The sequence below is a fragment of the Macroventuria anomochaeta genome, assembly GCF_010093625.1.
Source record: "Macroventuria anomochaeta strain CBS 525.71 unplaced genomic scaffold BU25scaffold_25, whole genome shotgun sequence".
NCBI classification, from domain to species: Eukaryota; Fungi; Ascomycota; class Dothideomycetes; order Pleosporales; family Didymellaceae; genus Macroventuria; species Macroventuria anomochaeta.
This window is the reverse complement of record NW_022985386.1, coordinates 120,605-145,164: the sequence shown is the minus strand read 5'-3', so window position 1 is coordinate 145,164 and position 24,560 is coordinate 120,605. Positions and strand designations below refer to the sequence as shown.

At 53.7% G+C, this 24,560-nt stretch overlaps 10 protein-coding genes across 10 annotated transcripts; 5 read left to right on the top strand and 5 right to left on the bottom strand.

Annotated features, from left to right (window-relative positions):
- The first annotated feature begins 98 nt into the window (after positions 1-98).
- On the top strand, positions 99-828 carry BU25DRAFT_113975 (uncharacterized protein). The gene has a single exon (XM_033700370.1). It carries the CDS (start codon positions 207-209, stop codon positions 663-665), a length of 459 nt encoding a protein of 152 aa, XP_033559673.1. The 5' UTR covers positions 99-206; the 3' UTR covers positions 666-828.
- BU25DRAFT_423191 (uncharacterized protein) lies at positions 812-1,288 on the bottom strand (the record flags this gene model as incomplete). Its single annotated transcript, XM_033708198.1, has 2 exons — positions 812-831; positions 883-1,288. 2 exons carry the CDS (start codon positions 1,286-1,288, stop codon positions 812-814), a joined length of 426 nt encoding a protein of 141 aa, XP_033559672.1.
- Positions 1,289-1,920: 632 nt separating this feature from the next.
- On the top strand, positions 1,921-2,804 carry BU25DRAFT_113949 (uncharacterized protein). Its single transcript, XM_033700369.1, has 2 exons — positions 1,921-2,462; positions 2,524-2,804. Exons 1-2 carry the CDS (start codon positions 2,086-2,088, stop codon positions 2,576-2,578), a joined length of 432 nt encoding a protein of 143 aa, XP_033559671.1. The 5' UTR covers positions 1,921-2,085; the 3' UTR covers positions 2,579-2,804.
- Positions 2,805-2,941: 137 nt separating this feature from the next.
- Positions 2,942-8,004, bottom strand: BU25DRAFT_371873 (Pkinase-domain-containing protein). Its single transcript, XM_033703993.1, has 4 exons — positions 7,213-8,004; positions 5,067-7,164; positions 4,518-5,019; positions 2,942-4,463 (listed from the first exon to the last, which is right to left on the bottom strand). The coding sequence occupies exons 1-4, from the start codon at positions 7,744-7,746 to the stop codon at positions 3,344-3,346; spliced, it is 4,254 nt and encodes a 1,417-aa protein (XP_033559670.1). The 5' UTR covers positions 7,747-8,004; the 3' UTR covers positions 2,942-3,343.
- A 413-nt stretch (positions 8,005-8,417) lies between these two features.
- Positions 8,418-9,202, top strand: BU25DRAFT_113921 (uncharacterized protein). Its single transcript, XM_033700368.1, has one exon. It carries the CDS (start codon positions 8,560-8,562, stop codon positions 9,031-9,033), a length of 474 nt encoding a protein of 157 aa, XP_033559669.1. The 5' UTR covers positions 8,418-8,559; the 3' UTR covers positions 9,034-9,202.
- Positions 9,203-9,222: 20 nt separating this feature from the next.
- Positions 9,223-10,424, bottom strand: BU25DRAFT_412523 (NAD(P)-binding protein). Its single transcript, XM_033706814.1, has 2 exons — positions 10,184-10,424; positions 9,223-10,131 (listed from the first exon to the last, which is right to left on the bottom strand). The coding sequence occupies exons 1-2, from the start codon at positions 10,302-10,304 to the stop codon at positions 9,371-9,373; spliced, it is 882 nt and encodes a 293-aa protein (XP_033559668.1). The 5' UTR covers positions 10,305-10,424; the 3' UTR covers positions 9,223-9,370.
- A 173-nt stretch (positions 10,425-10,597) lies between these two features.
- BU25DRAFT_412521 (P-loop containing nucleoside triphosphate hydrolase protein) lies at positions 10,598-13,011 on the top strand. Its single transcript, XM_033706813.1, has 4 exons — positions 10,598-11,193; positions 11,239-11,457; positions 11,565-11,927; positions 11,983-13,011. Exons 1-4 carry the CDS (start codon positions 10,868-10,870, stop codon positions 12,800-12,802), a joined length of 1,728 nt encoding a protein of 575 aa, XP_033559667.1. The 5' UTR covers positions 10,598-10,867; the 3' UTR covers positions 12,803-13,011.
- A 2,004-nt stretch (positions 13,012-15,015) lies between these two features.
- On the top strand, positions 15,016-15,676 carry BU25DRAFT_473454 (uncharacterized protein). The gene has a single exon (XM_033710877.1). The coding sequence runs from the start codon at positions 15,256-15,258 to the stop codon at positions 15,604-15,606; it is 351 nt and encodes a 116-aa protein (XP_033559666.1). The 5' UTR covers positions 15,016-15,255; the 3' UTR covers positions 15,607-15,676.
- A 1,301-nt stretch (positions 15,677-16,977) lies between these two features.
- On the bottom strand, positions 16,978-18,180 carry BU25DRAFT_449910 (uncharacterized protein; the record flags this gene model as incomplete). The annotated part of the gene is made up of 1 exon (XM_033709667.1): positions 16,978-18,180. The coding sequence occupies one exon, from the start codon at positions 18,178-18,180 to the stop codon at positions 16,978-16,980; it is 1,203 nt and encodes a 400-aa protein (XP_033559665.1).
- A 2,123-nt stretch (positions 18,181-20,303) lies between these two features.
- On the bottom strand, positions 20,304-24,192 carry BU25DRAFT_473452 (uncharacterized protein; the record flags this gene model as incomplete). The annotated part of the gene is made up of 7 exons (XM_033710876.1): positions 24,056-24,192; positions 23,663-23,999; positions 23,529-23,588; positions 23,180-23,479; positions 22,949-23,129; positions 22,673-22,883; positions 20,304-22,608 (listed from the first exon to the last, which is right to left on the bottom strand). The coding sequence occupies exons 1-7, from the start codon at positions 24,139-24,141 to the stop codon at positions 20,304-20,306; spliced, it is 3,480 nt and encodes a 1,159-aa protein (XP_033559664.1). The 5' UTR covers positions 24,142-24,192.
- Positions 24,193-24,560: the final 368 nt, after the last annotated feature.

Below are 24,560 nucleotides of genomic sequence, written 5' to 3'. Positions count from 1 at the left end.
GGTACTTCCAGATGTCTGTGTGATACACTTCGTTTAAATTGACTCGACGTTTACTCGCATGAGCTGCCCCTTTGAACTCGGTTGAAGTGGCGAACGTCGCACATGCATTGCCGGTCAATGAAATGGACTGGACTGTTCCTTCCGACAGGAAACGATGATGATTGCGGGTAGGGCTATGCATGCTAGACGATGACGAGTGATGCGAGATGGGATTATTGATGAGACTTCCCCGTGCTGACGAATTGCTTCAAGGACTGTTTTGCGGAAATAGCAGATTTGAAGCTCAGCTTGGTGACTCCGACTTCATGATACCAGTATTGATGTTCGTCAACAGAGCTATATCTGACAGCTGTCTCATGAGCGTCGTGCCGTGCATTCTTGAAGACGCCGCTGCTTGTTGTCATGATCGCCCACCAACAGTCAGAAGCCAGACTGCAAATGAAAGGCTTCAACGTGCAGCGAGCGCCTATTGTTCCTTGTGCCATTGTCTCGCCATTGCGATCGGACAGCGCGTGAAGTTGGTCCGACCACATCAAGATCATGTACCATCATGCATTTTGTGCTGGTATGAGCGATTAGAGGATGCAGAACGAAACCAAGGAATGCAGATTGCGGCGCGGAAAGGGTTGGGTCCTGTATTTGCATCAAGTTTGTTTGATTGCTAGCAGAACGCGAGTGCAAGAATGGTATCAAGAAGCCAAGTAACGCCTCGCTATCATCATGTCGTCCTTGAGTCATATCGTACACCTGCAACAGCAGAACCTCCTCCTATCTTTCACCAATGCAATACCATTTCGTCAACCGTGATCGTCTAGACGACGTGGTCGTGGCCTGGATTCTGTCAATTCATAATTCAAAGCGTGCTGGCACGGGTTTACTTACGGCCGAGAGCTCTGCCCTTCTTCCCCAACGCCTTCGCCTCGCTCTGCTTTATCTTCGCCAAGCGCGCTTCCTCAGCTGCTTCTCTCTCCAACTTCCTCACATGTTCACGTGCCTCCCGTACTGCGTTCTTCGCCCTAAACAATGCTGCATCTGCCTCGCGCTCAGCGGCCTCTGCTTGTCGCAAAGACTGTGTTGCAGCGTGGATGCTGGGGTCGCCTGATCCTCGGTGCAGGACTGACGAGTGGCGCTTCGTGCTCGATGTCGATGTAGAGTGAGAGTGGTGGGTTGAGGAGCGATGGATATCTGAGCTGGACGAGCGACGGCGGGAGAACAAGCCAGTCTTTTTTGTAGGAGAAGCCACAGGGGCCGGTGGAGGAGAAGGCTCGCGGCGGCCGAAGAGAGGCATGGTTGTTGCTTGGTGTTGTAGTGGAGGCTACCGAATTTGGAAACCGAAGTTGAGAAGACAAGGTTGAAGTGCTTGATCTCGTTGAAAAGTGGACTGAGTTGGAAGGACGAACGGAAAAGACGGTAACAGAGCTTATATATCTGTTATATTTTGTATACGACACCGACGTTGTCCACGAGGTAGGCATGCCTCAGAAAGCAGGATCAAGAACGTGCGTGACGTCAGAAACGGCGATCTGCACCCCTTCCAACATGACACTGCGGCAGTGAGATCATCATACCCCAGCCTCGTGTGCTTTATCGGGCAATTCGAAGTGCCAGAATCTCGAGACTTGAAGATGGAAGAAAAGTCGATATGGAGTTGATGAGGCTAAGGCAGGCTAGATAGCGTTTTGGTGGGTCTTCGACTGCGACGGACCCTGGCGCTCCGGTCTTTGGAGGAGAGCTAGTGAGCTTGACACAATGCATAAGACCCAAAGTCGCGCCGTCTTATTGGTGTGCTTGTATCAGCCATGTGTATCTATGAAACTTCTCAATATTGCTTGTACACGATAGTCACTGGGACTGAGAGGCAGTCGCAACACAGGATGAAAGCAAGCGTGATAGGACGCGCCAATCACAAGCCATCATGTTACATCTCTTCGGCCCTTCTCCCCTGACGGGAGTCGACGCGTCGTTCCCTTGTCCAGAGTGTCGACAATAGCCTCACCTTCGACTGCGCTTTTGATACACTTCGAATATCGCCAGAAGTCGACATGTCAGAACCTCCCAGAACGAATAAGACTCACGTCGTACGCAATGGATCGCTGTCCCCTCTGCAATGACCAAGAGAAGAAGGACGAAAGCGATGCAAGGCTCGTCTTCGATTTCACGCCAGATGAGCTGCTGCTCTCGGCCAGTAAAGAGCACCGCAAGTCTTGCTTGGTCATACTCAAAGGCTTCCGCCAGGTCGAGGATTCATATCTGAAACACTTCCACGAGGAAGTCAAGACAGTAGTGGCCTATTGCCACAAGATTTGCGAAGACGACTTGCCTTGGACGCAACAACTCTACTATCAAGTTCGATATCAAAATAGCGGGCCGGAACCCTCCGGGACAAGTGGAGGATGCAGCCATCGTCGTCACTGCTTCTGCCGCCGAGGCTCTCCCGGTGTACACATACAGCGACTCGGACGGTAAGCTGGGCTCGCAACCTCCGGACTTGTCCCAATACCAGCTTTTACTCAATCCTAGTAGCATGCCGACCTGGATGTCTTTTAATGCAGATTATCCATTGTCAGTGGACAGGTGATACACTCACACTTATACTGTATGCCATTTGATGTGCACCCGACGGGTTCTGTTCGATTGGTGATCAGATCGAAGCCGCGGAAGTACGCAGGTGCAAATATACGTCGTATAATTAGGGTGTGAGGATCTCCTTTCAGTGCGGGGAGAGACATGGTATAGGCTCCCCCGCAGTGGAGTTGGATCGCTCTGGACTGCATTGGTGAGCGATTCGATACACCCTGTTGTCAGCGTGGAATCCGGAGCAGGATGGGCAGCGGTGTAATGGCAGCCGCTATAGATCGCAACGGTTCAAGCTGCTCCTTGTACAATCACGTCACTGATGTTGCGGGACTCTTAATAGGGAAGGCGCAGGCACCATTAGGATGAACAATCTTGTATATCCTATCTCCTCAAGACGGCTAACCTCTAGACCCCCAAAGCCTTCAACGCGCACCTTGCGCCCATGATGAACAATGCCAAAAATCCCACCAAAGCAAACTACAAATGAAACAACTAAAGAAGAGCAAGACTCCGAAGCTATGCATAAACCCCAACCGTCTAGTGATGTTCGCCGCCTTTTGAGATCCTTCAAACGCCATGCTATGCAAACCCTCCCAACCCTCAACCCTCACTCATTCCAGTCGCAACCCTCTTGCTCGATATCCTTCTTCGGCGTCTCAAACTGCAAAATCATGCTCTGCATACTTGGACTCGTCAAGCCGCGTCTCCTCCTGACCAAACTCCCATACTTATTATCCTTATCACCCGATGACCGTTCAGCACATCTCTAATCCGCCGTCGAGCCCCTCCTGACCCCATTCGCAGAGCTCATCTCGCCGCCACTCGTATCCCTCCTCCGTCTCATAATCTGCAGTCTCGGTAGTGGCGGCGTGCCGGCGGGGAGACTGTTGCCGCTGCCGGGTGTGTCGTTCTCGAGGTTGAAGTTGCTTTGGCGGCGCTTCGTGATTGCTTCGCCGAGTCGGCCTGCGGCGCCTTGCGCGCGTGCTTTGGGGAGGCGTGAGCGTTCGGGGGCGCCAGATCTGGAATTGGCTTGGAGATGGAGGAGGGAGGATGTCGCGTCGCGAGAAGCAGGTCGAGCGGTTGAGGGGCGCGGTGTCGTTGTGGGCGATGCGAGGGCGGCGAAGGATGTGGTTGAGCGTGCGAGGACGGGCGCTTTCGAGGAACGGCCTGCTGATTGTGGAGTAGTGTTAGGGTCTTCGATGAGGTCCCACATCGAGCTAGATGATTGTGTGCGGGTGATGCGGTCGCGACCACTGCCTGGTGTCGACATTGGCGGGACAAGGAAGTTATTACCCTTCAGGCTTGTTGGCGTGGGTGGTGTGAGACCAAGCCCTGCGCTGGCAAGTGTGGAGCCGCTGCTAGAGCCAGAGCCGTCCCGACGACCAGACGAAGAGGCAGGACGACGAAGGTTCATGCCTATGTTCGATGCCCGACTCAGGCTACGTTTGCCACTAGATGCTGAGCCGAGTCCATTAACTTCCACCTCATCGCAGGCCTGGACAAGTTCTTCCGCCATTTGTCGGACTAGCACGGCAGGATCCTGTTCCATAAGCCACGTGATGCGCTCGTAGCAACCGAATGCACGAATCAGCCAACATCCTTCCTCCTTTGCGTCGCAAATAGTTCGCAGGATACGAAGCAGATTCAGGCGTGTAACAGCATCCTTGTGGTTGAGCTTCTGCTCCGTGCGTGAGAAGATCTCAGGAACCGCCAGCGATGCAGCGATAGGCGGCGAAAGACGGACGATCTTCTGCAGCGGCTCGAGCATGTTCTCGAAGGTCGAGCGCGACGGTCCGGACGATGTGTAGGCTGTGATGATCGCCGCGTTGAAGTTAGATTGGGTGGAGAGAAGGTACTGCTCAACTCTAGCGGTTTCCTCCTGAAGCCTGAAGGATCTGTTAGCCATATACAACGCTGTTCGAAGGTTATTAGACACATACCAGACAAAGATGGCGTCCAGAGCCGTCACCGCCCAATTGACGTCGCCGAGTAGCGACACGTAGAATGCAAGACCCTTTGCATCCCACAACATCTTTCGAGAGACCTTGCCAGAGTTGACCATCTCAAGCAGCACAGGCAGTGCAAACTCCTTCAATGGTCCACCATCATTTACAACATCCTTCAGGAGCGGGATGATGTCAGATAGAGCTGCCTCCTCCTGCCGGCTCTTGTTGTGACGACAGAGATTGTACATAGTGTTCAAAATCTGATTCGAAATTTCACGCTGGAACGGTGGCATACGGTTCAAGTCGTTGCCATTTCTGCTGCTGCCTGTCTTCGAACCGGACTGGCGAGTGGCCTTCAGCAGCTCAATGAGGATGTCAATTGCGTTCGAGTTCTGCAGTGCTTCGTGCGTCGAGGAAAGAGAACTGAGGTTCTTGATGAACTTCAGCATGGTGATCTGATGAGGTGGCGCCATTTTGCGCAGATCTTTGAGTACACCTATAACCGTTAGCTATCGCACGGGGATGGGTGAGGTCCAAACCTACGCTTTAAGATCATGCGGTCTGCCACGAGGTCTTTAACATGGCTCTCTGCCTGGCTGAAGATCAAGAAGATGTGAACGATTCTGCCGACAATGAGTCTGGCAACTTCGCCGTCCTCCTCCACCATCCTGTTCAGGACCAGCGACAGTGGGTACAAGACGCTGCTTCTGCTGAAGATCCTGCAGAAGTCATTCTTGGGGGTGGGACCCTGCAGCTCGAAGACGCCGTACACTCCGTTGACACCGATCAGAACGAGATCGCGCTCGGCATCAATGTCTTCCTCGAGGAACTCCACGAGCACGTTGATACCACCGCAACCAATGAACATCTGCATGGTGAGCGTGCTAGTCTGGTACATCTGGCGCACAAATGCTGCAGCTTCCTTGCGGATGTCGCTCGGGTACCGCTTGTAAGCAAACTGGCAGATGGTGGGTATGCCTCCCAAGAAGGACAGACTCTCCTGGGCCTCTGCGTCCTCCAAGATGATCAAGTTGATGATCTTAAGCAGTGGAAGCACGAGATCATGAGGCGGAATGTTACTCAAGATTTCCAACACAGGTAACATGCCATGACTCCTCAGGATGATAGAGCGCTTGTCTGGTGCCTCGTACAACACCTGAAGAAGCTGATCTGCGATGTCGAGGAGAACGTCGTCAGGCTGACTAAGCTTCAAACAACTGACCAAATGCTCCGTCATCTTTGTCAACCGGTCGTCGCGATCTCGAGCAACGTTGTTCTCGAGGTTGATGGTGTCAAGACCGTCTTCGAGGTTCGCGAACGGATCCATGTCGTCTTCGTCTGCGATCATAAACGAGCCGGATAGCTTAGTCGTTATCATGGCCAGACTGCTATGCTCACTGCCACTGTCGCTCTCTGTTGTCGCAGTAAGCGTGGGCTGAGGACCGCCCTTGATGTCGCCGACTATCTCAGAGAAGTCATCACCTTCATCTTCGGCATACTTCTGGATCTCGATCTCCGACTGGGTTCGCTGTGGCTTGCGATTCGAAACTATGCTAGCCGATCGTTGCCGTACAGTCCCATTTCCCTTGGGATCTCGTGTCGACTTCGGTGCAGATTTCAGATCGCTTGGATGGAACAGTCGTGGCGAAAACGTGTCTGCCGGTGAGCTGGAAGGTGCATTTGCAAATTGTGGTTGTTGAGGTATAACGACAAAAGGCTGCGAATGCTGCAACGCCTGAACGCGCTTCTCGAAAGCATCTTCATCTGCAGGCATGAGGTCTGAGTAGTCTTCCTCTTCTGAACTCTCGCGGAAAACCTGACTGTTGCGGTTGGGAGCACCTGACCTAGGCTTGGAGGCTTGAGACACCCGAGGCACACCGCGCAAGAATGCAGTCTTGGGCTGAGCATCGTAGCTGCGACGCTCCTCATGTTGCGACGCATTCGATGACGATCTGGAGTTGGATGCCGATGTTGACGCCGATGTAGAAGACTTTGTTTTTGTAGTTCCAGGCCTAGGTTTTGCGGGCTGTCGTGGGCTAAAGCTGTTTGAGACGCCTTGCAGATGCTGCAGATTTAACGGACTTCTCATTGTAGCCTCCCCATCACCACCATCCGGACCATCAACGACGGCCTCAAAGCTCGCGAACGCCTTCAACTTGTCACCTGAGAACAGACCGCCGAAATTGTCTTGGGGTTTCCGGTGCGACGGCATCTTCAAGGCCCGCGGCGAGATGCTTTCGGCAAAATCATTGTCCCAGTTGTCATCCTGATCGAGCTCCGGTGAGCGGAAGGATTCTGCGGTGGGTCTGGACTTGGAGATGTTGAGATGGTCGACGTGGACTGGGGGCTTGCGTGCCGCTACTGCAGCGCCGTTTGCATGGGCGGGGGATGGGAATTGCTGTGAAGGCTTCTGCACGCCAGATGCAAGTCTCGAGCTCCTACGCAGCGAGTTTGGCGACTTGAGCGCCTCGTTCCATTCTTGCACAGACTTGACAGCCTCTTGGTATTCGGTGGGTTTCGCAGGTACGGCGGCGACGGTTTTCTTGACGCTCATGATCCACGGATGCTTGAGCAAACGTTTCGCAGAGATGCGCAGGGTAGGGTTCTTTTGAAAGCATTCCATGAGGAATTCGCGCAGCAACTGCACTTGTTAGCATCAAAAACGCTTCTTGTGGGGTGTGATACTCACTGGTGAAGCGCTACCAGGGATTGGTGGGTGCTCATCGTTGACGATTCTGAACAGGGCCTGCATGGGCTGCAGCTTATGGTATGGCGGCTTTCCTTCAATCAACTCAATGACTGTGCAGCCCACACTCCAGATATCTGAAGCAGTGGTAGCGCCAGACAGCTCGATGACCTCAGGTGCCATCCAGTACGGCGTGCCCACGACGCTGGACTGGTCCAGGCCTGACTGCTTGGTAGCCACACCAAAGTCTGCCAGCTTGACCAGCCCTTCCTTCGTGGTCAAGATATTGGCTCCTTTGATGTCCCTGTGTATAACACCCTGCTCGTGGAGGTAGAGCAGTCCATGCAAGACCTGAGACATGTACAGGGCAACAAGGTTTTCCGGAAACTTGCCAAAGTTCTTGCAGATGCTGTGCAGCGAGCCATTCTCGCAGTACTCCAAAATGATGTACAGGCTGTCCGAACTGCGCACAAAGCCCTGGTATTTGACAATGTTGGAGTGGTTCAGGTTCTTGAGCAGGTCGATCTCCATCTCCATGTTCTTCAGGTCGGCGACGCCCAGGTTCTCGAGGCGCACCTGCTTGATGGCGACCGTCTCGCCGGTGCCCCAGTTGAGGGCACGGTAGACGCTGCCAAAGGCGCCTTTGCCCAGGCAGTCGCCCAGCTGGTAGTCCTTGAGGCCGACGACATCTTGCGCGGCGCGCTGCGCTGCTCCGTCTCTGCTCGGGCGCTGCTCGCGGTCGCGCGTCTGGGCGCCGTGGTTGGACGAGGACGAGGCCTTCTTTGCGTGGCCGGGCGTGCCCGGGCGGGCGTTGGCGGGCTGCGAGGAGCGCGAGCTGGAGGCGCCGTGAGAGGGCTTCGGGGGGTTGTGAGACACCATGGCGGGCGCGCGCTGAGCGTGTCGCTTGTCGCTTTCGTCTGGCCGGCGGCCAGCTGCCGAGAGAGTGGCTCGAAGGGCGGCCTGCTGCCTTGAGCTATTCGCGCGGCTGTCTGCGTCTGCTCGCGACGGCGGTCGAAGGCGGTGAGTGCGGTGGTTGCGGGGGTGGGTCGCGGCGTTGGGCGCGCATTCCTTCGCCTACAAATTACTGTGGCAGCGGATGCAGTCGAATCCTGCGCTGTTGTTGTTTGCGCCTGCGCGAGTCGCGCGGCCTCGTTGGCGGGGGTCTGTGGCAGACGCCCTGGCCGTTATATGGCGGTCCGAAGCTGCTCGTGTGTTGGGGATCCCAGCTGCGAAAGGGGACGGGCGTGGGTGATGTAATTGTTTGTGCCCGACGTAGCCTGCTACTGCGAAGAGAAGTGCGTAACGGGGAGCTCTGCGCGCGACGCCTGAGCCTGCGGCGTGCACTCGAGCATGCGGGGTACGGCAGCGGAGTGGGTGTGGGAGAGAGTCAGTCGAGGTGAAACTGCTGCGAGGTCGACGTTCCCATCGCCGGAGCGGCTAGGCGTCATTGGAGTGGTAGCGACTCAACCAGCACATCACGCCAGCACCACCACTGTGCACACATTCAGATGCACAGGCTATGTGCTTCACGGCAGTGCGACGCGTCTGGACGACACGCGTCACGTATCAGCTACCTGCACGAGCACACGGTCCGAGCCCTTCACGAACTCACGTGCAGGCACTCTATGTTCCCCCTCGTCCCCCAAGACGCAGATCTGGGGCATATGTCTGGCCTCTAAGAAAATCGTGCCAAGTGCAACTCAAAAATGGATCTTGACGATCATATGTCTGTGCACCTTGAGAGGCTCAGCAAAAGATTTTGTGTCTGCGATGCAAGGGTCTCAGGGTCTCAGGGTCGCCAGCGGTCAGCTTGCCCTGGTGTGAGCACTAACAGACACTCAAAGCTTAGTCAAGCTTCGAACGGACAGCTGCTTTGAAAGTGGGGAATGCCATGGCTCTGTTCTGCAGGGCAGGCATGGCAGACAGATGACAAGAGAGGGTCTGATCGAGTCTGGGACCGAGCATGTGAAGGCAAGGCTGCAACAAAGTTTGATCTTGTCAGGGTATCATTGCTATTCGTTGTTGATTGCTTTTTTTAACATCCTATGTGTGCTTTTCGTTGTGTTTCGCTACGTCTTTGTCGACCTTTTTGGCTATCTATGTATCCGCCAGACGCCGCCCTTATGCATTACCGTCATTCATCATCAACGACCGGAGTCGCTTATCGTCCGGCCACAACGTTGAGAACACCACCATCGACAGCGATAATCTCGCCGTTGACGTAGGCGTTCTTGGTGAGGAAGAGCACAGCTTGCGCCATTTCCTCGTCATGGCCAGCTCGTCCCTGAGGAACGTGGCCCTTCTCCTGGATCTTCTCGTCCGGCACATGACTCTTCTGGTTCTCGTCGCTCTCTTTTGCAGTCATCTCCGAGGGGAAGTAGCCTGGAGCGATGGAGTTGACCCGGACACTCAGTTGCTGGAACTCGGCCGACATGAGTTTGGTCAGATGGACGGTGCCGCCCTTTGCGGCATTGTAGCTGAAGTGGCCTTGGGCGTGGCGCATGATTCCAGACATAGAGCTGATGACGATGACTGACGCGGAGAGATGGCCGTGAGTCTCGGTACCTGCCTGGAGAAGAGGGAGTAGGACGACAGTAGTGAAGTATACGGAGCTGACATCAGTGTTGTAGGTGTTGGCCCAATCCTCAAAGGTCTCGTTGTCCCAGAGCTTCGCCTTCATTTCTGTTGCCTTGTCCGCATCAGGCTCGGCCTTCCCACTACTGATACCAGCTGCAGCGACGAGAAGGTTAATGTACTTCTCCTTCTTCGACAGCTCCTCGAACATCTTCTCAAGATCGGTCTTCTTAGTAACATCGTACGGGCTCAGTGCGATAATCTGGCCGCCGGTTCCCTTGGGGTCGTGAGACTTGACAGCGTTTTCAAGTACTTCCTGGCGTCGACTTGTGATGTACACCTTTGCACCTGCAATCACTCATCAGATCGAGGGTAGCCATTAAATGTGCGGGAGAGCTACCGTTAGCGGCCAATGCTTGTGCAGCCATCAGGCCAATGCCAGAGCCACCACCAGTGACTACGCAGACATAGTCCTTGACCGAGAACAGCCTCGAAGCTTGAAGGTTGTGTGTGCTCGCCATTGTGTTGAGTAATATGAGGAACTCTCAGTTGAGGTAGTCGAGATTTAATCTGTAATAGAGGGATAATGCAACTCACACGAGGGTAGTCTTTATACGCGCAGACTACGTAAAGGGGAAATGTTTTTGGTATGACGTACCAACGATGCGTTCGCGATGGGTGTCAACCGTCACCCGTAGTTCGCGCCTTCCGCAGAACGGCTAGAACCAAACATCCCCGTTACGGCTTAGCACTTCAGATCCACTTAGATAATCTCAGCCGCAACTCGTCTCCCCGACTTTGACATCTCTGCGTGCTAGCGTTGGATATCGAAGGGGCGGCCTCGTTGGGCATTGTATAATAGTATCGTGCATTTGGCATCTTTCTTCACTCTCGTTTCCCGCCTGTAAAAGCTTCCACCGGTCGCCCTTTCGAACTTTACAAGGCTCCAAACTTTTCTTGGGCTTATAGCACGTGCCTCTAAGCCTTCACGCCGCAGCCTGCTAAAGGTTGCGAAGACATCCTTTGTTGTGGTCTCTGTATATCAACATCCTTCCACTATCAACTTTCCTTCTTTTTGTTTAATATGGAGACACGGACACCACCATCAACCGATCTGGTCGTCGCAGCACCTGTGCGACCCGTCAACGACCCGCTCCAGACATGGCCCGAACCTGTCGATACGCCTGGCATCCTTCCGCGTCATCTGATCAGACAAGCATCTTCTCGGCTTCCATTTCTTGAGATCTTACACCGTTTGTTCTATCGCATACGACCAGACACTCATAACGATCTTGACAAGGTCTTGGCAGCAATAGCCCTTTACAGCGCCGCTGTACCTGTGTACAAATACCTGAAAGACTTCGCCGTATGGGCTTTCACTGTCCAGATAACCATACCTGAGCACGATCCGTAAGTGGAGGCCTTGGTTTCTGGTAGTCTTGCTGATTTCGACAGTGCTGCTAAGGATGTACTAGCCTGGATGGGCTCAGAGGTTATCTCGAATCGGCGTAGTAGGAGCGCCATGATTACTACCGAAGGATCGCAACAGTTCGAGGACAACTACGGCCGTCGCCTCATGATAGGACCATCCGGTAGAGTCGGACATCGCAACATGCAGGGGACTGTGGACAATGAAGTATCTTGCTCGCCTCCCATTGGTTCGCGAATTTTTTGGTAAGAAAGTCATATTGCTTCTCAGCATTGCTCTCCTTTGATGATCCATGCCTTTCAATCGTCCTCATGTCTTCAGGTTGGTTTGGACTGTCCTGCTGACAAAGTAGGGTTGGCTTCCGCCCATATCTCTTCGACCGCGTAGGGGGTTCAAGGGGCCCAGTACATCCTGGTATTCCCAGTAACAACCACATCGACGCAAGCGGCAGGCTTCAAAACGCACTCACCATCACCACGCTGGGCTGGAATCTAGAACCTTTACGGAATTTCGTGGTCAGATGCCATGAGTGGAAGAAGGCCAACATGACCGGTACGACGACAGTGTACTTTGCTGGAGGTAACACGTACGATTATGGCGGTGGGCAGTGGCAGTCAATCAGCAAGCCCGTGAGGAAGCTCGACACCATTGACATGGATGAGAGCGTCAAGCTGGATCTTGTGCGGGATGCTGAGTACTACTATAGCGAGCAGTCGTAAGTTGCCCTACCACGCTCCTAGATACCTGTGTGGCATGTACTGACCCTCCAGGAAACAATTCTTCGCAGACTGTGGTATTCCATATCGACGAGGCTATCTTTTCTATGGCCCACCAGGCACAGGAAAGACGTCCTTCAGCGCTGCTCTCGCAGGACATCTGGGCTGCGACATCTACCACATCAACCTAGCATCTGGCGATATCACCGACGGCAAGCTACATAACCTATTTCTTGGTCTACCGCAGAAGTGTGTCGTGGTCATAGAAGACATCGACTCTGCCGGCATTGGCCGCGAGGTTACGACGGAGACAAAAGAAGAAGCGGCCGATGTAGACCTTGCCGAATCAATGATGCCCGCTCAGTGGAGGGAGAGAGGCAGGCAGGCTACTGGACACAAGGGACGCAGTCTCATCACCCTTAGCGGTCTTCTCAACGCCATCGACGGAAACGCATCTCAAGAGGGCCGCCTTCTCATTCTGACATCGAACAACCCCGATGCTCTGGATACAGCACTCACACGACCAGGCCGCGTCGACAAGAAGGTTTACTTCGGCAACATGAACAAGTCTGCCGGAAAGAGCATCTTCATGCGCCTCATCGGCCGTTCAGCGCTCGCCCACGACGCTGTCTTCTCCATGGCGTACATCGAGCAGTGCGCAGCGGAATTTGCAGAGAAGGTACCTGCGCACACTTTCACACCAGCGCAGGTCCAGAACTTTTTGCAAGGGTGCCGTGGCGATCCGATCAAAGCACTCGCTGAGATCGATGCTTGGGTCGCAGAAAGCCGTCCCACAGGCGTTGGCATGTCGTCTAGCCCCGTATCGAATGCCACGATGGTGGAGGCTGAGGAGGGTGAAGTTGAGGCTCTGTAAGTAAGGGGTTCGAGAAACTAGAGCGCACATTTGTCGTCATGCAAGATGTTGGGTTTGTTCAGTCTAAGTGAGTAAGACAAGATGGTGCTGTATACTATAATGGGTTCGCTTCTGTTTGCTAGCACTTCGCGGCGTCACATCGCATGTACATATGGAGTTCAGGAGGTACTCAGCTGGGTTTTAGAAGGTAGCGTAACATTCAAATAAGTACTGTTTATTCTGTCCTGCTCCCTAATACACCATCTTCGTGCCCCAGTTCCTAGACCATGGTAGCACACGCATATGGTTTTGACACTCCTCCCTGTCTCGGACAGATCTTTGAAGCTTGTTGGTACAATCGGCCGAAGCGGTCGACAGTCGCTTCTTAATCGGCCGAGCTTTTTAGTCGCCGATTTCCCGGCAGCGCTCAACGCAACTCTGCTTGTTGCCAGATGAGGTATGTACATGTGCATACTAAAGGTAGGATTGTCGGCCGAAGGAAGGGGAAGTCGTTCGATGGCTGCTGCTGGTGCATGTAGTCTCGATAACGCATGTCCGTGAAGGGATGCACAGGAGCGGCCAATCAGAAGCGCTGCCGTGTGGATATGTGAGTTGAAACGCGAGATGCCGCAGAAAGCTGAGAGATTGGCTGATTCGGCCATGCAGTATTGGTCTCACGATAATCAATATACTCGATACAGTAGGAATTGTACCTCTCGTCGACGGCGGGTGACCGACTCGGTGAAACGAGCCGAACGAAGGGCTGCCTCTGCCCATACCCCCAATGCGGTACAACTTCGCTATTAACTCTACCTATCATTATGCTTGAAGATAGGCCTGCGGACTCGATGCGTCATAGATGTGCATTCCAAATCTTATGACTCATAGATCAGGTAAGCTTGAGTGTGCTTTCAGTGTTGCTGGCGTGTCGCCGTGTGCGGCGAATCAAAAAGTAAATACTCCTGTAAAGAGTAAGGTTGGTTTTACCTTCACCTGCACCACCACTCTGAGCCTTTTCTCGAGGGCAAAAAATATATTTCCGTCACGGGGAATCGAACCCCGGCCACATCGGCACTTCTAATGAGAGCGATGTATCCTAGCCACTTATTTTTGTTAGATGCTGTTGTTGTTAAGGGATAGTGAGTGAGCTTACCTAGACCATAACGGATGTTGTTTCATGAAACATTTTTGGAATTTTCGATATATAATTAATTTCTTAATCTATGTCCTTGAAAGCACTGCCGTGTATATTGTCAAATTTTGTGGACTGCCCGAGGGTTGAGGCTAAGCGACGCCGAGGCTGCCGGCGGAGTGTCTGCAGCTCCTGCTTGAGTTTTCTTGTGTCTTCTTTCGCTTCACCAATAACAAAATCTTCACAATGTCCGGCCCTTCACACTGCTGTACCGGAGCTCATTCACTCATTCCACATACTATCCTTGATTACTGGTGGGTTATTATGTACAGTTTGCTGTCAGCGCACCGCCTTGCGCAACGTTACTCATGACTTCATGAGACTCGGATTGGCAGCAGCTGCGCAGCTTCGCTTTCTCTCTGCAGATTCGAGACGCAAACGTAACATAGACTTCGATTCAAGTCTATCTCCTTCTACATTAGCATTAAATTAAGCCAGTCGAAACCTCTTGAGCATGGCTTGTACTGGATCAGCGTCTATGACTACGAGCATGCCCCTTCCAAGGCTGACCTGACACTGAGCGCGCAGAGTTGTTGGCTTTGTTCCTACATATGGATACACTTCAATGTATGTCGCAGTCATTGGTTTATTAGGTGTCGAGTACACGTCCGAAACAGCGTGGCCACGATCAGGATCCTTGATGCTCAATATGTCTGAGCGGGCAAGCGTACCCGCGAGGTCTACGTAGTGATCAACCGAGGTAAGGTTGCTTTCCTTATGGCAGTCACAGACTGACTTTCAGGCGACCTGTCGATAAGTCGCGGCATTCCTTCTAACTTCCACGTGTACATTGAATTGTCAGCTCGATCACTAGTGTTCTGCCCCTATTCCTGTCTTAAGCGAATCACAAGAAGACGAAGACCGACCTGCATGTATAATTGATGTCTGAGATTTTCAAGATTCTTCGCAGGATGTTCGATTAATAAAGTGGAGTGCAGCTGATCAATATGTCGCCTTGAGCTACTGCTGGGTTCGTGAACGATTTTTCGAAACTAGAAAAGCCACTTTGCGTCTGCGGCTGAGGCACATACGTCACTTTGAGTTGCCGAGAACCTTCCAGAATGCGATTTTAGCCGTCCGAAGGTTGGGCTATTGCTACATATAGATCAATGCTCTGTGCATTATACAAGATTCGCGGAAAGACTGGGAACGGGAATCTCGGAAAACGAGCGTTGTCTACAGTCAGGCCGTTGTGACTCTAGCAGCATCCTCAAGTGACAGCGTCCACGAGGGCCTATCTAATCAACAAAACATCAGCCAATCATCTGAAGCTCGGAACACAATGAGAGTGAGCGAGACGACAGGCCTGAACGAAAGAATCGAGCTACTCATCTACGAGAGTTGTAGAAAAGAGGTACCACCTTTGATAGTCAATTGCGCACTTGCAGATCGTGCGTGGGCTTGTCAAGAACGAGTTCTCTCACCTCGCATCTTGCACTATACAACGGAGCAGCTCTTCTGGGAATATCGACATCATTTCCACGCTGAAGAAGGTATTCAGTCATTCAATAATTTCAATTTCGGTAGTGGGTTTACGACTGCACGTGGTATCGTATGGCGTCTCATGCGCCAGAACGCCGGATCATTTGACCGCTTATTAGGGCGGTACAATGAGATACTACATGGAGAATAGACTTTACGAAAGTTGGCACGCGAAAGCGACCATCTGTCCGCTGTATCAGGTCTAGCCAGATGTGTACAGGGTGCAAGTGATACGAGCACAACATACTTAGCTGGGCTTTGGAAGGAAGAGCTTCAATACGGGTTGTTCTGGGGCGTCATGAACCGCGTACCTTGCTGCACAACAATCGGTGGTTGGCGAAATGTGCGGACCACCCCTCCCATGGTAGCCATAGCCTGTCACTCACATTTGAAAGCCGAAAGGGGTACTCTGAGTGGCCAGATGTACCCGTGTAGTATGTGGGGGAGACTTGACCCCTATATACATGCTCTCTGACGTGCCCAGGACCCTGAGAAAGACCCTGAGCCATACCTTCACAGACGGCATGAATGGTAACGTCATCTATCTCATCATAGTGCCAGACTCGCATGCATATCACAGGTAGACCGCCCACACCTCCCCCTACCTGCTCCTCCACCGACTCCAGATAGCTTCGACAGTGGGTCTTTGTGTGGCTTTGAGGGCTAGTGTACCGAGAAAGGGGTGGTCCATACATTTTGCATGTCATTAAAATTCGAGCCCTTCGTGGTCCTGGACATCGTACTATATACGGGTGTCATGGTCTATGTGGGTCGTCGACGACTTTCCTAAAGCGCGCTTTACTTTGGAGGACTGCGACATTGAGCTCGCTGGTCATGATCCTTTTGGCCAAGTCAACAGGGCATCATTAAATTCGACAGGAAACCTGCTGAGGGTACAAGCGCGCATTTCTCCTAGGCGGCGTAACGGCCGTGAAGACGTCAGGGAGATGGAAGGCGACTGAAGTTCTGAAGTTCTGAACTTGCACGGGCAGTTCCTCGGTGACGCCAATCTGGATCGCATACCAGACGCAGAACCTATGTATGGACTGCTGCTTGCGACAACTGATCCAGAGCCGGAGTACCAGAGCTTCAATGTGTTACTAATGACACTTGTCCCAGGGACTGACGCTATATTTGAAAGGATTGGAATCGCGGATATATCGCAAGATCATACTAATGAAACCCCTTTTTGGCTTGATGCTTCGAGGAACGTGACATCACTCTTGTTTAAATCGGCAGCATCACGAGTACACAATCTTGTATGTGGTGATAGTATATGGCTCGGATGGTGTCATTGAAGGAGTGCATTATCCATTATAGAATGTTCCTATTTAAGTCATAAGGAAGGTCATACCACTCGCTGTGGTGTCATAAATACAAAGAAGCCCATGAATATCCACTCAGACTATATTCCAAGTCTGATCCATACCTCAACGAGGTCTGCCGAGGCTCACTTGTACATGATGCTTCAAAGGAAGTCGATGATGCCAAGGCCTAATGTTGTAGTTAAGCACTTGCGCGCTTAGCATTGGCGAATATACAAGCCAATAGGGCTAGGGTTGTAGTCCTGAAAGTAGTCGAGAGCGAAATCTTCGTTACCGCAGATCTCGTAACTGACAGTCTGGCCAGCAGCGCAGTCACCGGAGGTGATCAAGTACGAGTTGCCAGGGGCGACAGACATGGAAGCGAGATCAGACTCCTTGCCAGGCTGGTTGGCGTAGGTGGTCTGCTGGCTGGCAGGTCCCTTGAGCTTGGTGAAGTCGACCTTGCCGGAGCCGGAGACGGTGAAGGAAGAGGTCTCGAGGTCTTTCTGCTCAGGGAACAGGAAGACAACGGAGCAGGTCTTGCCGGAGTAGGAAGTGGGGATGTCGAAGTTGAAGATCGAGCATGTGTGGCTGTCGACCTTGCCGTTGTAGGAGGTACCGAAAGACTTGGACGACTGCTGGGAGTCGATAGGGATGATCAGGTGGGGGTACTGGTATGCACCGTTCAGGTCAGTAGGGCATTTGTTGCCAGACTGAGCGGGAGTGGAAGGAGCGGGGGCAGGAGCGCTCTGGGCAGGAGCAGAAGGATTAGGAGCAGGGGCGCTCTGACCCGGAGCAGAGGACTTAGGTGCGGGAGCACTCTGTGCAGGCTGAGATGGCTTGGGTGCAGGCTGGCTCTGAGCAGGGTAGCTCTGTGCAGGCTGCGAGGTCTGAGCAGCAGAGCTCTTTGCAGGCTGCGAGGGCTGAGGAGCAGCAGAGCTCTTAGCAGGCTGCGAAGCAGCAGGCGCGCTCGACTTGGCGGGGCCTGATCCGCAAGATCCGGCAGAGCTCAAAGAGATCTCAACGCACTTGTCCTGGTCAGATACGGGCGAGGTGTAGACGTTGTACTCGCTATCGGTAGCAGGGCAAGCATAGAACTTGGAGCTGCCGTTGTAGGTGACAGAGCCACTAGAACCAATGGCGAAGCCGGTGGTAGGGCTAGCACCAACATCGCACTGGAACTGTGTTGTGGGAGGAGTGAGGATGCAGCCACGGCCGTTCGAATCGGTGAAACCACCGTTGCTCAAGCAGTAGCAGCCAGTGGGGTGACCACCACCGACACGGTTCTGTCCGTCACCGAGCTGGCCGAGAATTCCTGACTGACCGCCGGAAGCCTGCAACTGAATACACTGAGAGGCCTCACGGGCAACGAGAGCGTTGGCACCAAGGCCGAACGCGATTTGAGCGAAAGCGTACTTCATCTTAAATGAATCGAAGGCGATTGGATGATTGTAAAGTGGAAGGATGAGGCTGAGGATGTCTTTCAAAGTTGAGCGATTGGATGGCTCTTATAGATGATGGGAAACCACACCTACTCGGATCAATGACATCGAGTTCAGCTCCACGACCCACCGCAACGTTCCACAATACGATTACCGCGCTTGGTGTTGAGACCACTGCAAGTGAGGCATGTTGGTCAACCGACTTATTGATAACGATGATATCAAGCAGCGCAAGCTCAGAACTTGTCAACGACCGCAGCTTGGACGTGGGATCAAGCTCCGTTGTGCCTCGTATTAGTATGTGGGTCTCGCTGGAAGATGGAAATGTCGCACTCACGTAACAGCATTCGCGGGCATTGGCCTTCCAAGCGAGTGTTCCCCAGAGTTTTTGGACGCCAATGCTGTTAGCTAGTCGATCGCCGACTGGCTTTGGAATTGACGTAGGCTGATAGACAGGAACATTACCACAAGCGCGACTCTGGGTCGCGGCAGCCAGTCGATCAGGTTTTCCGAATTCGTAAAGACAGGTGCATCACTCCATGCCAGTCGCTCATCCACGTCAAAAATGTAGCACGGTTGAAAGCCGGTCGACACTCCGTCCCTGGTTCATTGTGCATATTGTCGAACAGCCGTAGCCTGGGCCTGCACGTTTCCCTACTCCTTCTGTGGTACGGTACTCATACCGAGGGATCGGACAGCGAACAGATCGGTCCAGCACGCGTGGCAAAAGTGGGTGAGGCGGGATGTTCTCAAATTAGAACCTTTCAGGTCCGAATGCTCCGATGTACGTATAAGTGATGAGCGATTAAGCTTTTCCGTGAGGCACTAAAGTCTGTCACCCCAGAATCTGGTCGATCAGAATAAAGTGTGGAGTGAGGTCCAGTGATGATGCAAATCACGTGCCAGCAGACCGACTCGTCGTATCAGAAAAGCGGGGCTGGAGATAAGTGGGTTGTGGGACAGATTTGTTGAACGAACGAACGAGCAAGAGCAGCGTTGTTGGTGTTGCTCAAGTCGATGAGAAATCTGAAACCGATTGTGCCGAGACTACTCGTAGCGTTGCGGCGGAACAACAACAAGTGGCTGAGAAGATCTTCACTGTGGCTAGTAGCGGACATCCAGTTCACCGGTCATCCGTGCTTGTCTGCGAGGCCGTAATGTACGAGGGTTCCGTCAGGATGATGACAGTGTGATCCAGCAGCCGGTACTTATTTGATCAAAATACTGCCGTTTCTGTAAATAGTCTCCACTGAATGTAATTGCGTTAAGGAGTAATGAAGGTCCCGAATGGATACAGAATGAAAATTGAAACATCTTCATCTAAGGACTTTCAATTCTGCAGCTCTTTTTTGCCCCCATCAAAAGGTACATAGCATAATGTGCTGATAACCTGCAAAAGACACGTTCAACGCGTGGTGGTGTTTGTTGTGGTTTGATGTTAGGTGGAAAAGCTGAATTGAGAACGCGACCCGATGACGTCACACGAATTTTCCGAAATCAGGAAAGAGGAGAAGAGCAACGACCGTCCTGCACACCTCCTTGATCTCATTTCCATCGTCGGTCTTCTCTCAAAGCCTTCTCTCTACTTGGCCATGTCTTTGCGCCTTCAGCTACCACCAACTACTCCAGGCTCGCGGGTATCTTCAAAGTTTTGCTAGCCATTCAGACGTTCCTGTTAGGATCTCTTGTGGCATACCCAAAGACGCAGAACCTGATTGGCAATCACATCATTGATGTATGTGCGTCCAAGACGGCCGTAAGCCAGACGTATTTCCAGGCTACACATTTCCCGAACACGACAAAAGGTGTGTTCACTGCGTATGTGACACACCAGGTTGTGTGGGAAAAAAGTAAGGATGGATGGAGGATCGTGTAACATTCGTCCAAGCCGAGCGAGTTGCAGCTGTAAAGCGAGTAAGTTGCAGTGATAACCTACGACGGTTTGTTTAGTATGCACCTGTGCTCTGCTCTAGATCCAAGTTCAATATGAATAGACCAGCTTCTGATGCTGCACTCTGCTGCTCTGATTACTCACGCTTTACCGTTAGTGTTGCTCATACAACCAGACATATGCTAAACGAGGAAACACACACCACTGCCATCTACTTTAGTGTCCTCCGGTAGTGCAACAATGAACGCTCTGACACGAGTCGAGATGGATGGGTCTCCGCCATAGTGACTCTTTTGAGTTTGACGACGTGCTCCAGCAGCACTACTGCCTCTCTTGTCTGCCCGTTGTCCCCGTATGCACTGGCAAGTACGTGCAGCGATGCCAGCCGAGACGGGTGACGCTCGTCCAGCGTAGTCTCTTGGATCTTGACGACGTGCTCCAGCAGTTCTACTGCCTCTCTCGTCTGCCCGTTGGCCCTGTATGCAATGGCAAGCGTGTGCTGCGATGCCAGCCGAGACGGGTGACGCTCGTCCAGCGTAGTCTCTTTGATCCTGACGACGTGCTCCAGCAGCTTTACTGCCTCTCTCGTCTGCCCGTTGGCCCTGTATGCAATGGCAAGCGTGTGCTGCGATGCCAGCCGAGATGGGTGACACTCGTCCAGCGTAGTCTCTTCGATCTTGACGACGTGCTCCAGCAGCTCTACTGCCTCGCTCGTCTGCTCGTTGGCCCTGTATGCACCAGCAAGCTCGTGCTGCGATGCCAGCCGGTCAGGGTGACGCTCGTCCAGCGTAGTCTTGTGGATCTTGACGACGTGCTCCAGCAGCTTTACTGCCTCTTTTGTCTGCCCGTTGGCCCTGTATGCAATGGCAAGCGCATGCAGCGATGCCAGCCGAGACGGGTGACGCTCGTCCAGCGTAGTCTTGTAGATCTTGACGACGTGCTCCAGCAGTTCTACTGCCTCTCTTGTCTGCCCGTTGGCCCCGTATGCACTGGCAAGCTCGTGCTGCGATGCCAGCCGGTCAGGGTGACGCTCGTTCAGCGTAGTCTTGTAGATCTTGACGACGTGCTCCAGCAGCTCTACTGCCTCTCTTGTCTGCCCGTTGTCCCCGTATGCAATGGCAAGCGCGTGCTGCGATGCCAGCCGAGACGGGTGACGCTCGTCCAGCGTAGTCTCTTTGATCTTGACGACGTGCTCCAGCAGCTTCACTGCCTCCCTCGCGTGGCCCATGTATCCAAGGTTCCTCGCCGCCAGGTCCCATATCGGCACGTGCTCCGTTGTCGGATTAGACGGGGTTATGTCCAGTGCCTGGTAGATGCCGGCCAGGAGCTGCTCAAGCCTGGCGTCTTCTCTCATCGTGTTCAGCGCCCAGCCGCACTGCAGCAAGACGGTCAGCACCCCCATCTGCGGTCCACACGAGATCATCGTCTGCACGCTGGGCGACAGAAAGGACTGCACATGCGGCCGCAGCTCCCTCTCGCGCACCTGCCACAGCTTTGTCCGCCCTCGTGACAATGCAAGCACGCATCCTGCAGTCACCCACGCCTGCTGCTGCCGCTCCTTCTCCAGCCGGTCCTTCGCCCACGCGTGCGCCAGCGGATGCATTGACAGCCCGCCGCTGCCGTCACCCAATGTATGCATCGTCACCAGCGACAGTGATACGAGGCGGGCTCTGGCTTTCTTGAGGCGATAGTCGTCCCACTCGTCCGCTTCTGTATCAATGAAGTCGGGCAGCTGCGCAACGTGCCATCGTCCGAGCTCACCCATCTTGTCGGATTTGTCCGTTCCATCCTTTTCAGCGGACGAGGCTTCGAGCACGCGACACGCCCTTCGCCATGCATCCTCGAACGCCTCAAGCGGAAGCATGCCTGAGTGCAGCATACATAGCACCGCAAGTAGATTTAGCGCATCCTGTCTGTCCTGGCTGCCAGAACGCTCAAGAGCATCCGCAGATGCCTCAAACGTAGCGAACACGTCTCGATACCGCGACTGCTCCTGCTCTGGATGGTGTTCAAGCAGCCGCTTGCGATGCTGCTGATACTTCTTGGGATACTCGGTCAGTTGACAGTACCCTTCGGCTACGTACGCGCCAGCCTGGATCAGCGCAAGTGTGTGCGATCCCAGCAGGCGCACAATGTCCTGTGCCTGCGCCTGCGTCTCGCACGACCGCCAAGCCTCTTCCGGCACTCGAGCAGCCTTGAGCAGCAGCAGCGTCGAGTGCTCTGCGTCCAGGCCCTCGAGCGCTTCTGCAAGCCCCGTGCTGTACCGGCTGCACTGTGGGTTGCGCGACGTTACGATGACCGCGCCCTGCACCCCAGACGGTATGTAGCGTGCGTAGTCCACGTCGACCTCGTCAGCGTTGTCCAGGACCAATAGCCAGCGCTTCTTGGTGTTGGCGAGCGCTTCGAGCCCCTCGTCCACGCTCTCCGCAGCCGATCCGAGCGCCTTAGCGACAGCTAGAAAGTCGTTCTTAGCGGTCGACCCGCTGCCTACATTCACCCAAAACACACCCCAGAAGCTGTTGCCAGTCAGCCAAGTGTGCGCACATTGCTAGATAGCGACAACGTGCAGGGCCTACGCACTGTTCTCGCATCAGATTGGCAACCTTAAGGCACACCTCGCTCTTGCCCATGCCCCCTATGCCAGTGATGACTACTCGCTTCTGCTTTGTCGCGTCTGGACCATTGTTGCGCAGGGCGCTCTGCATTCGCTCCACGACTTCGCTGCGCCCTGTGAACAGACTGTTTACCGCGCGCGGCACCATCCAGTGCACATTGCCAGCTGGGCCAGCATCTGTGAAGCCAGACCGTCAGTTTGTTGTTGGTGACAATAGGCATAGCACCTGCATTGCTGCTTACCTTTGCTGCGGTACCGATCCGCCACCACAGAGCCACTGTCCTTAATCATCCTGCGCAGCTCTGGCAGGAGCAGCATGAAGTTTCTGTCATCCACGCCGCTGAACTTGTTCAGCCCAGAATGGTCGGCGTCCATGTATATCATCTTCTGCCCGACGAGCGTAGCGGACTGCGTGCTCACAAACTTCCTTGTGTTTAACAGATGGAAGATACAGCAGCAGGCTCTTCACATACCTGTCTGCTTACAAGTCCGTATTTAGCCGGCCTCTTCTCGTAGAAGCACGTCATGTCATACTTGCCATAGCTGCGCCAGAAGTCTATTAACAAGTCGCGCAGACTCGCGCAGTCTTTTTGCAGTGTCTCCAGTAGCGTGTACCCGTGGCGCTCATCCTCTTGCAGCCGGATGAGCTTCGCCGGCCATTGCGCGTATGCTGCCTCCTTACTACCCTGGAACGGCGTGCCTAGAAAGACGATGCCTGCGATCGAGAGACGAAGGTCGGTGTAGCGGGACCCGTGGACAGCGATAACGAGCGCCTGGCCTTAGTCAATGGAATGTCATGGCTTTACTTATACTAGTCTGTACCTGCTGGATGACAAGACCTCCCAGGCTGTGGCCGATCAAAACAAGCGGTCTCCGTCGTTCCTATCGTGCATGTCAGAGACAGAGGGCTGCAGCTAGTCTGGTTTGTGCGAGAGACAAGGTGCGCATCCACGTACACTCGCACTCTGTCGATGCTGGAGCAGCACCTCCAGCAGCTGCTGCCCGCACTCCCGCAGACTTGTATTCACCTGCCGGTCTCTCCAGTCCGACTGATAGTTGTACGTAGCGACCCGCGCGTTGCTGAACGCCGGCACCAGGAGGTCCCGCGGCCACATCACCTCCCTTGTGTTGCAGCCTCCATTATCGTCCAGCGATTTACCTTTCTTCCCAAACAGCCGGCTAAACGTCTTGACTCTTGTCCTCTCCTTTGTCCTCTCCTCTGTCTCTACGGCCGGGACCTTCCTGACCCAGGTGTAGAACCAATGCGCGCCTAGTCCCTGCACGGCTACGATGCTTTCGCGCGGTCAGCGGGGCCGGCACTCGGGCCTTCTGGGTCGTCGCGCACTTACTCGACGTCGTAGGGTGCCTCAGGCGTCGACTCGCCAGACCAAAACGTGAGCCCGCTGACGTTGGTGTCGTCGTGCGCCATGTCCATGTTCACTTGCAGGCGCAGCGCCCATCGTCCAAGTAGAGTGGGTGCAGCAGCGTGTTAGAGCTTCGTGGGACGGATGAGGCAGCGCAGAGAGAGGTTGGTGGTAAGCGACGAGGTGAGCAGCGTCTGGCAGCGGCATGCAGGGTCACTGCGTGTGCTGCGTGGCTGCGCGTGCTGTGCCTTGCAGCCTGTCCTGTCCATCTCAGTCACATGATGTGCTTCCGGGACAACTTCATCTGGCTGGCATCTGTGCTGGCATACATGGTCATTATGCTGGCGGCCATGCAAGTCGGCTTAGCGACAAAAGCGTTGGGGGATGACGAGGCTTTCCAAGCAGCGTCGTATGGCTTTACTGTGTTCGCAGTCTTTCTGTGTCTCTTCGCTTATAACTGGATTCAAACAATGAGGTACATCAAAGTGAG

Coding starts and splice junctions, on each gene's coding strand:
- BU25DRAFT_113975 (XM_033700370.1), top strand. CDS start 207: ATGGGATTATTGATGAGACTTCCCCGTGCTGACGAATTGCTTCAAGGA.
- BU25DRAFT_412523 (XM_033706814.1), bottom strand. CDS start 10,304: ATGGCGAGCACACACAACCTTCAAGCTTCGAGGCTGTTCTCGGTCAAG. Junction 10,132..10,183: donor ACAAGCATTGGCCGCTAACG/GTAGCTCTCCCG, acceptor GAGTGATTGCAG/GTGCAAAGGTGTACATCACA.
- BU25DRAFT_113949 (XM_033700369.1), top strand. CDS start 2,086: ATGGATCGCTGTCCCCTCTGCAATGACCAAGAGAAGAAGGACGAAAGC. Junction 2,463..2,523: donor CACATACAGCGACTCGGACG/GTAAGCTGGGCT, acceptor CAATCCTAGTAG/CATGCCGACCTGGATGTCTT.
- BU25DRAFT_113921 (XM_033700368.1), top strand. CDS start 8,560: ATGCGGGGTACGGCAGCGGAGTGGGTGTGGGAGAGAGTCAGTCGAGGT.
- BU25DRAFT_371873 (XM_033703993.1), bottom strand. CDS start 7,746: ATGGAGATGGAGATCGACCTGCTCAAGAACCTGAACCACTCCAACATT. Junction 7,165..7,212: donor TCCCTGGTAGCGCTTCACCA/GTGAGTATCACA, acceptor TAACAAGTGCAG/TTGCTGCGCGAATTCCTCAT. Junction 4,464..4,517: donor CTGGACGCCATCTTTGTCTG/GTATGTGTCTAA, acceptor CAGATCCTTCAG/GCTTCAGGAGGAAACCGCTA.
- BU25DRAFT_473454 (XM_033710877.1), top strand. CDS start 15,256: ATGAGAGTGAGCGAGACGACAGGCCTGAACGAAAGAATCGAGCTACTC.
- BU25DRAFT_412521 (XM_033706813.1), top strand. CDS start 10,868: ATGGAGACACGGACACCACCATCAACCGATCTGGTCGTCGCAGCACCT. Junction 11,458..11,564: donor ATTGGTTCGCGAATTTTTTG/GTAAGAAAGTCA, acceptor CTGACAAAGTAG/GGTTGGCTTCCGCCCATATC. Junction 11,928..11,982: donor TACTACTATAGCGAGCAGTC/GTAAGTTGCCCT, acceptor CTGACCCTCCAG/GAAACAATTCTTCGCAGACT.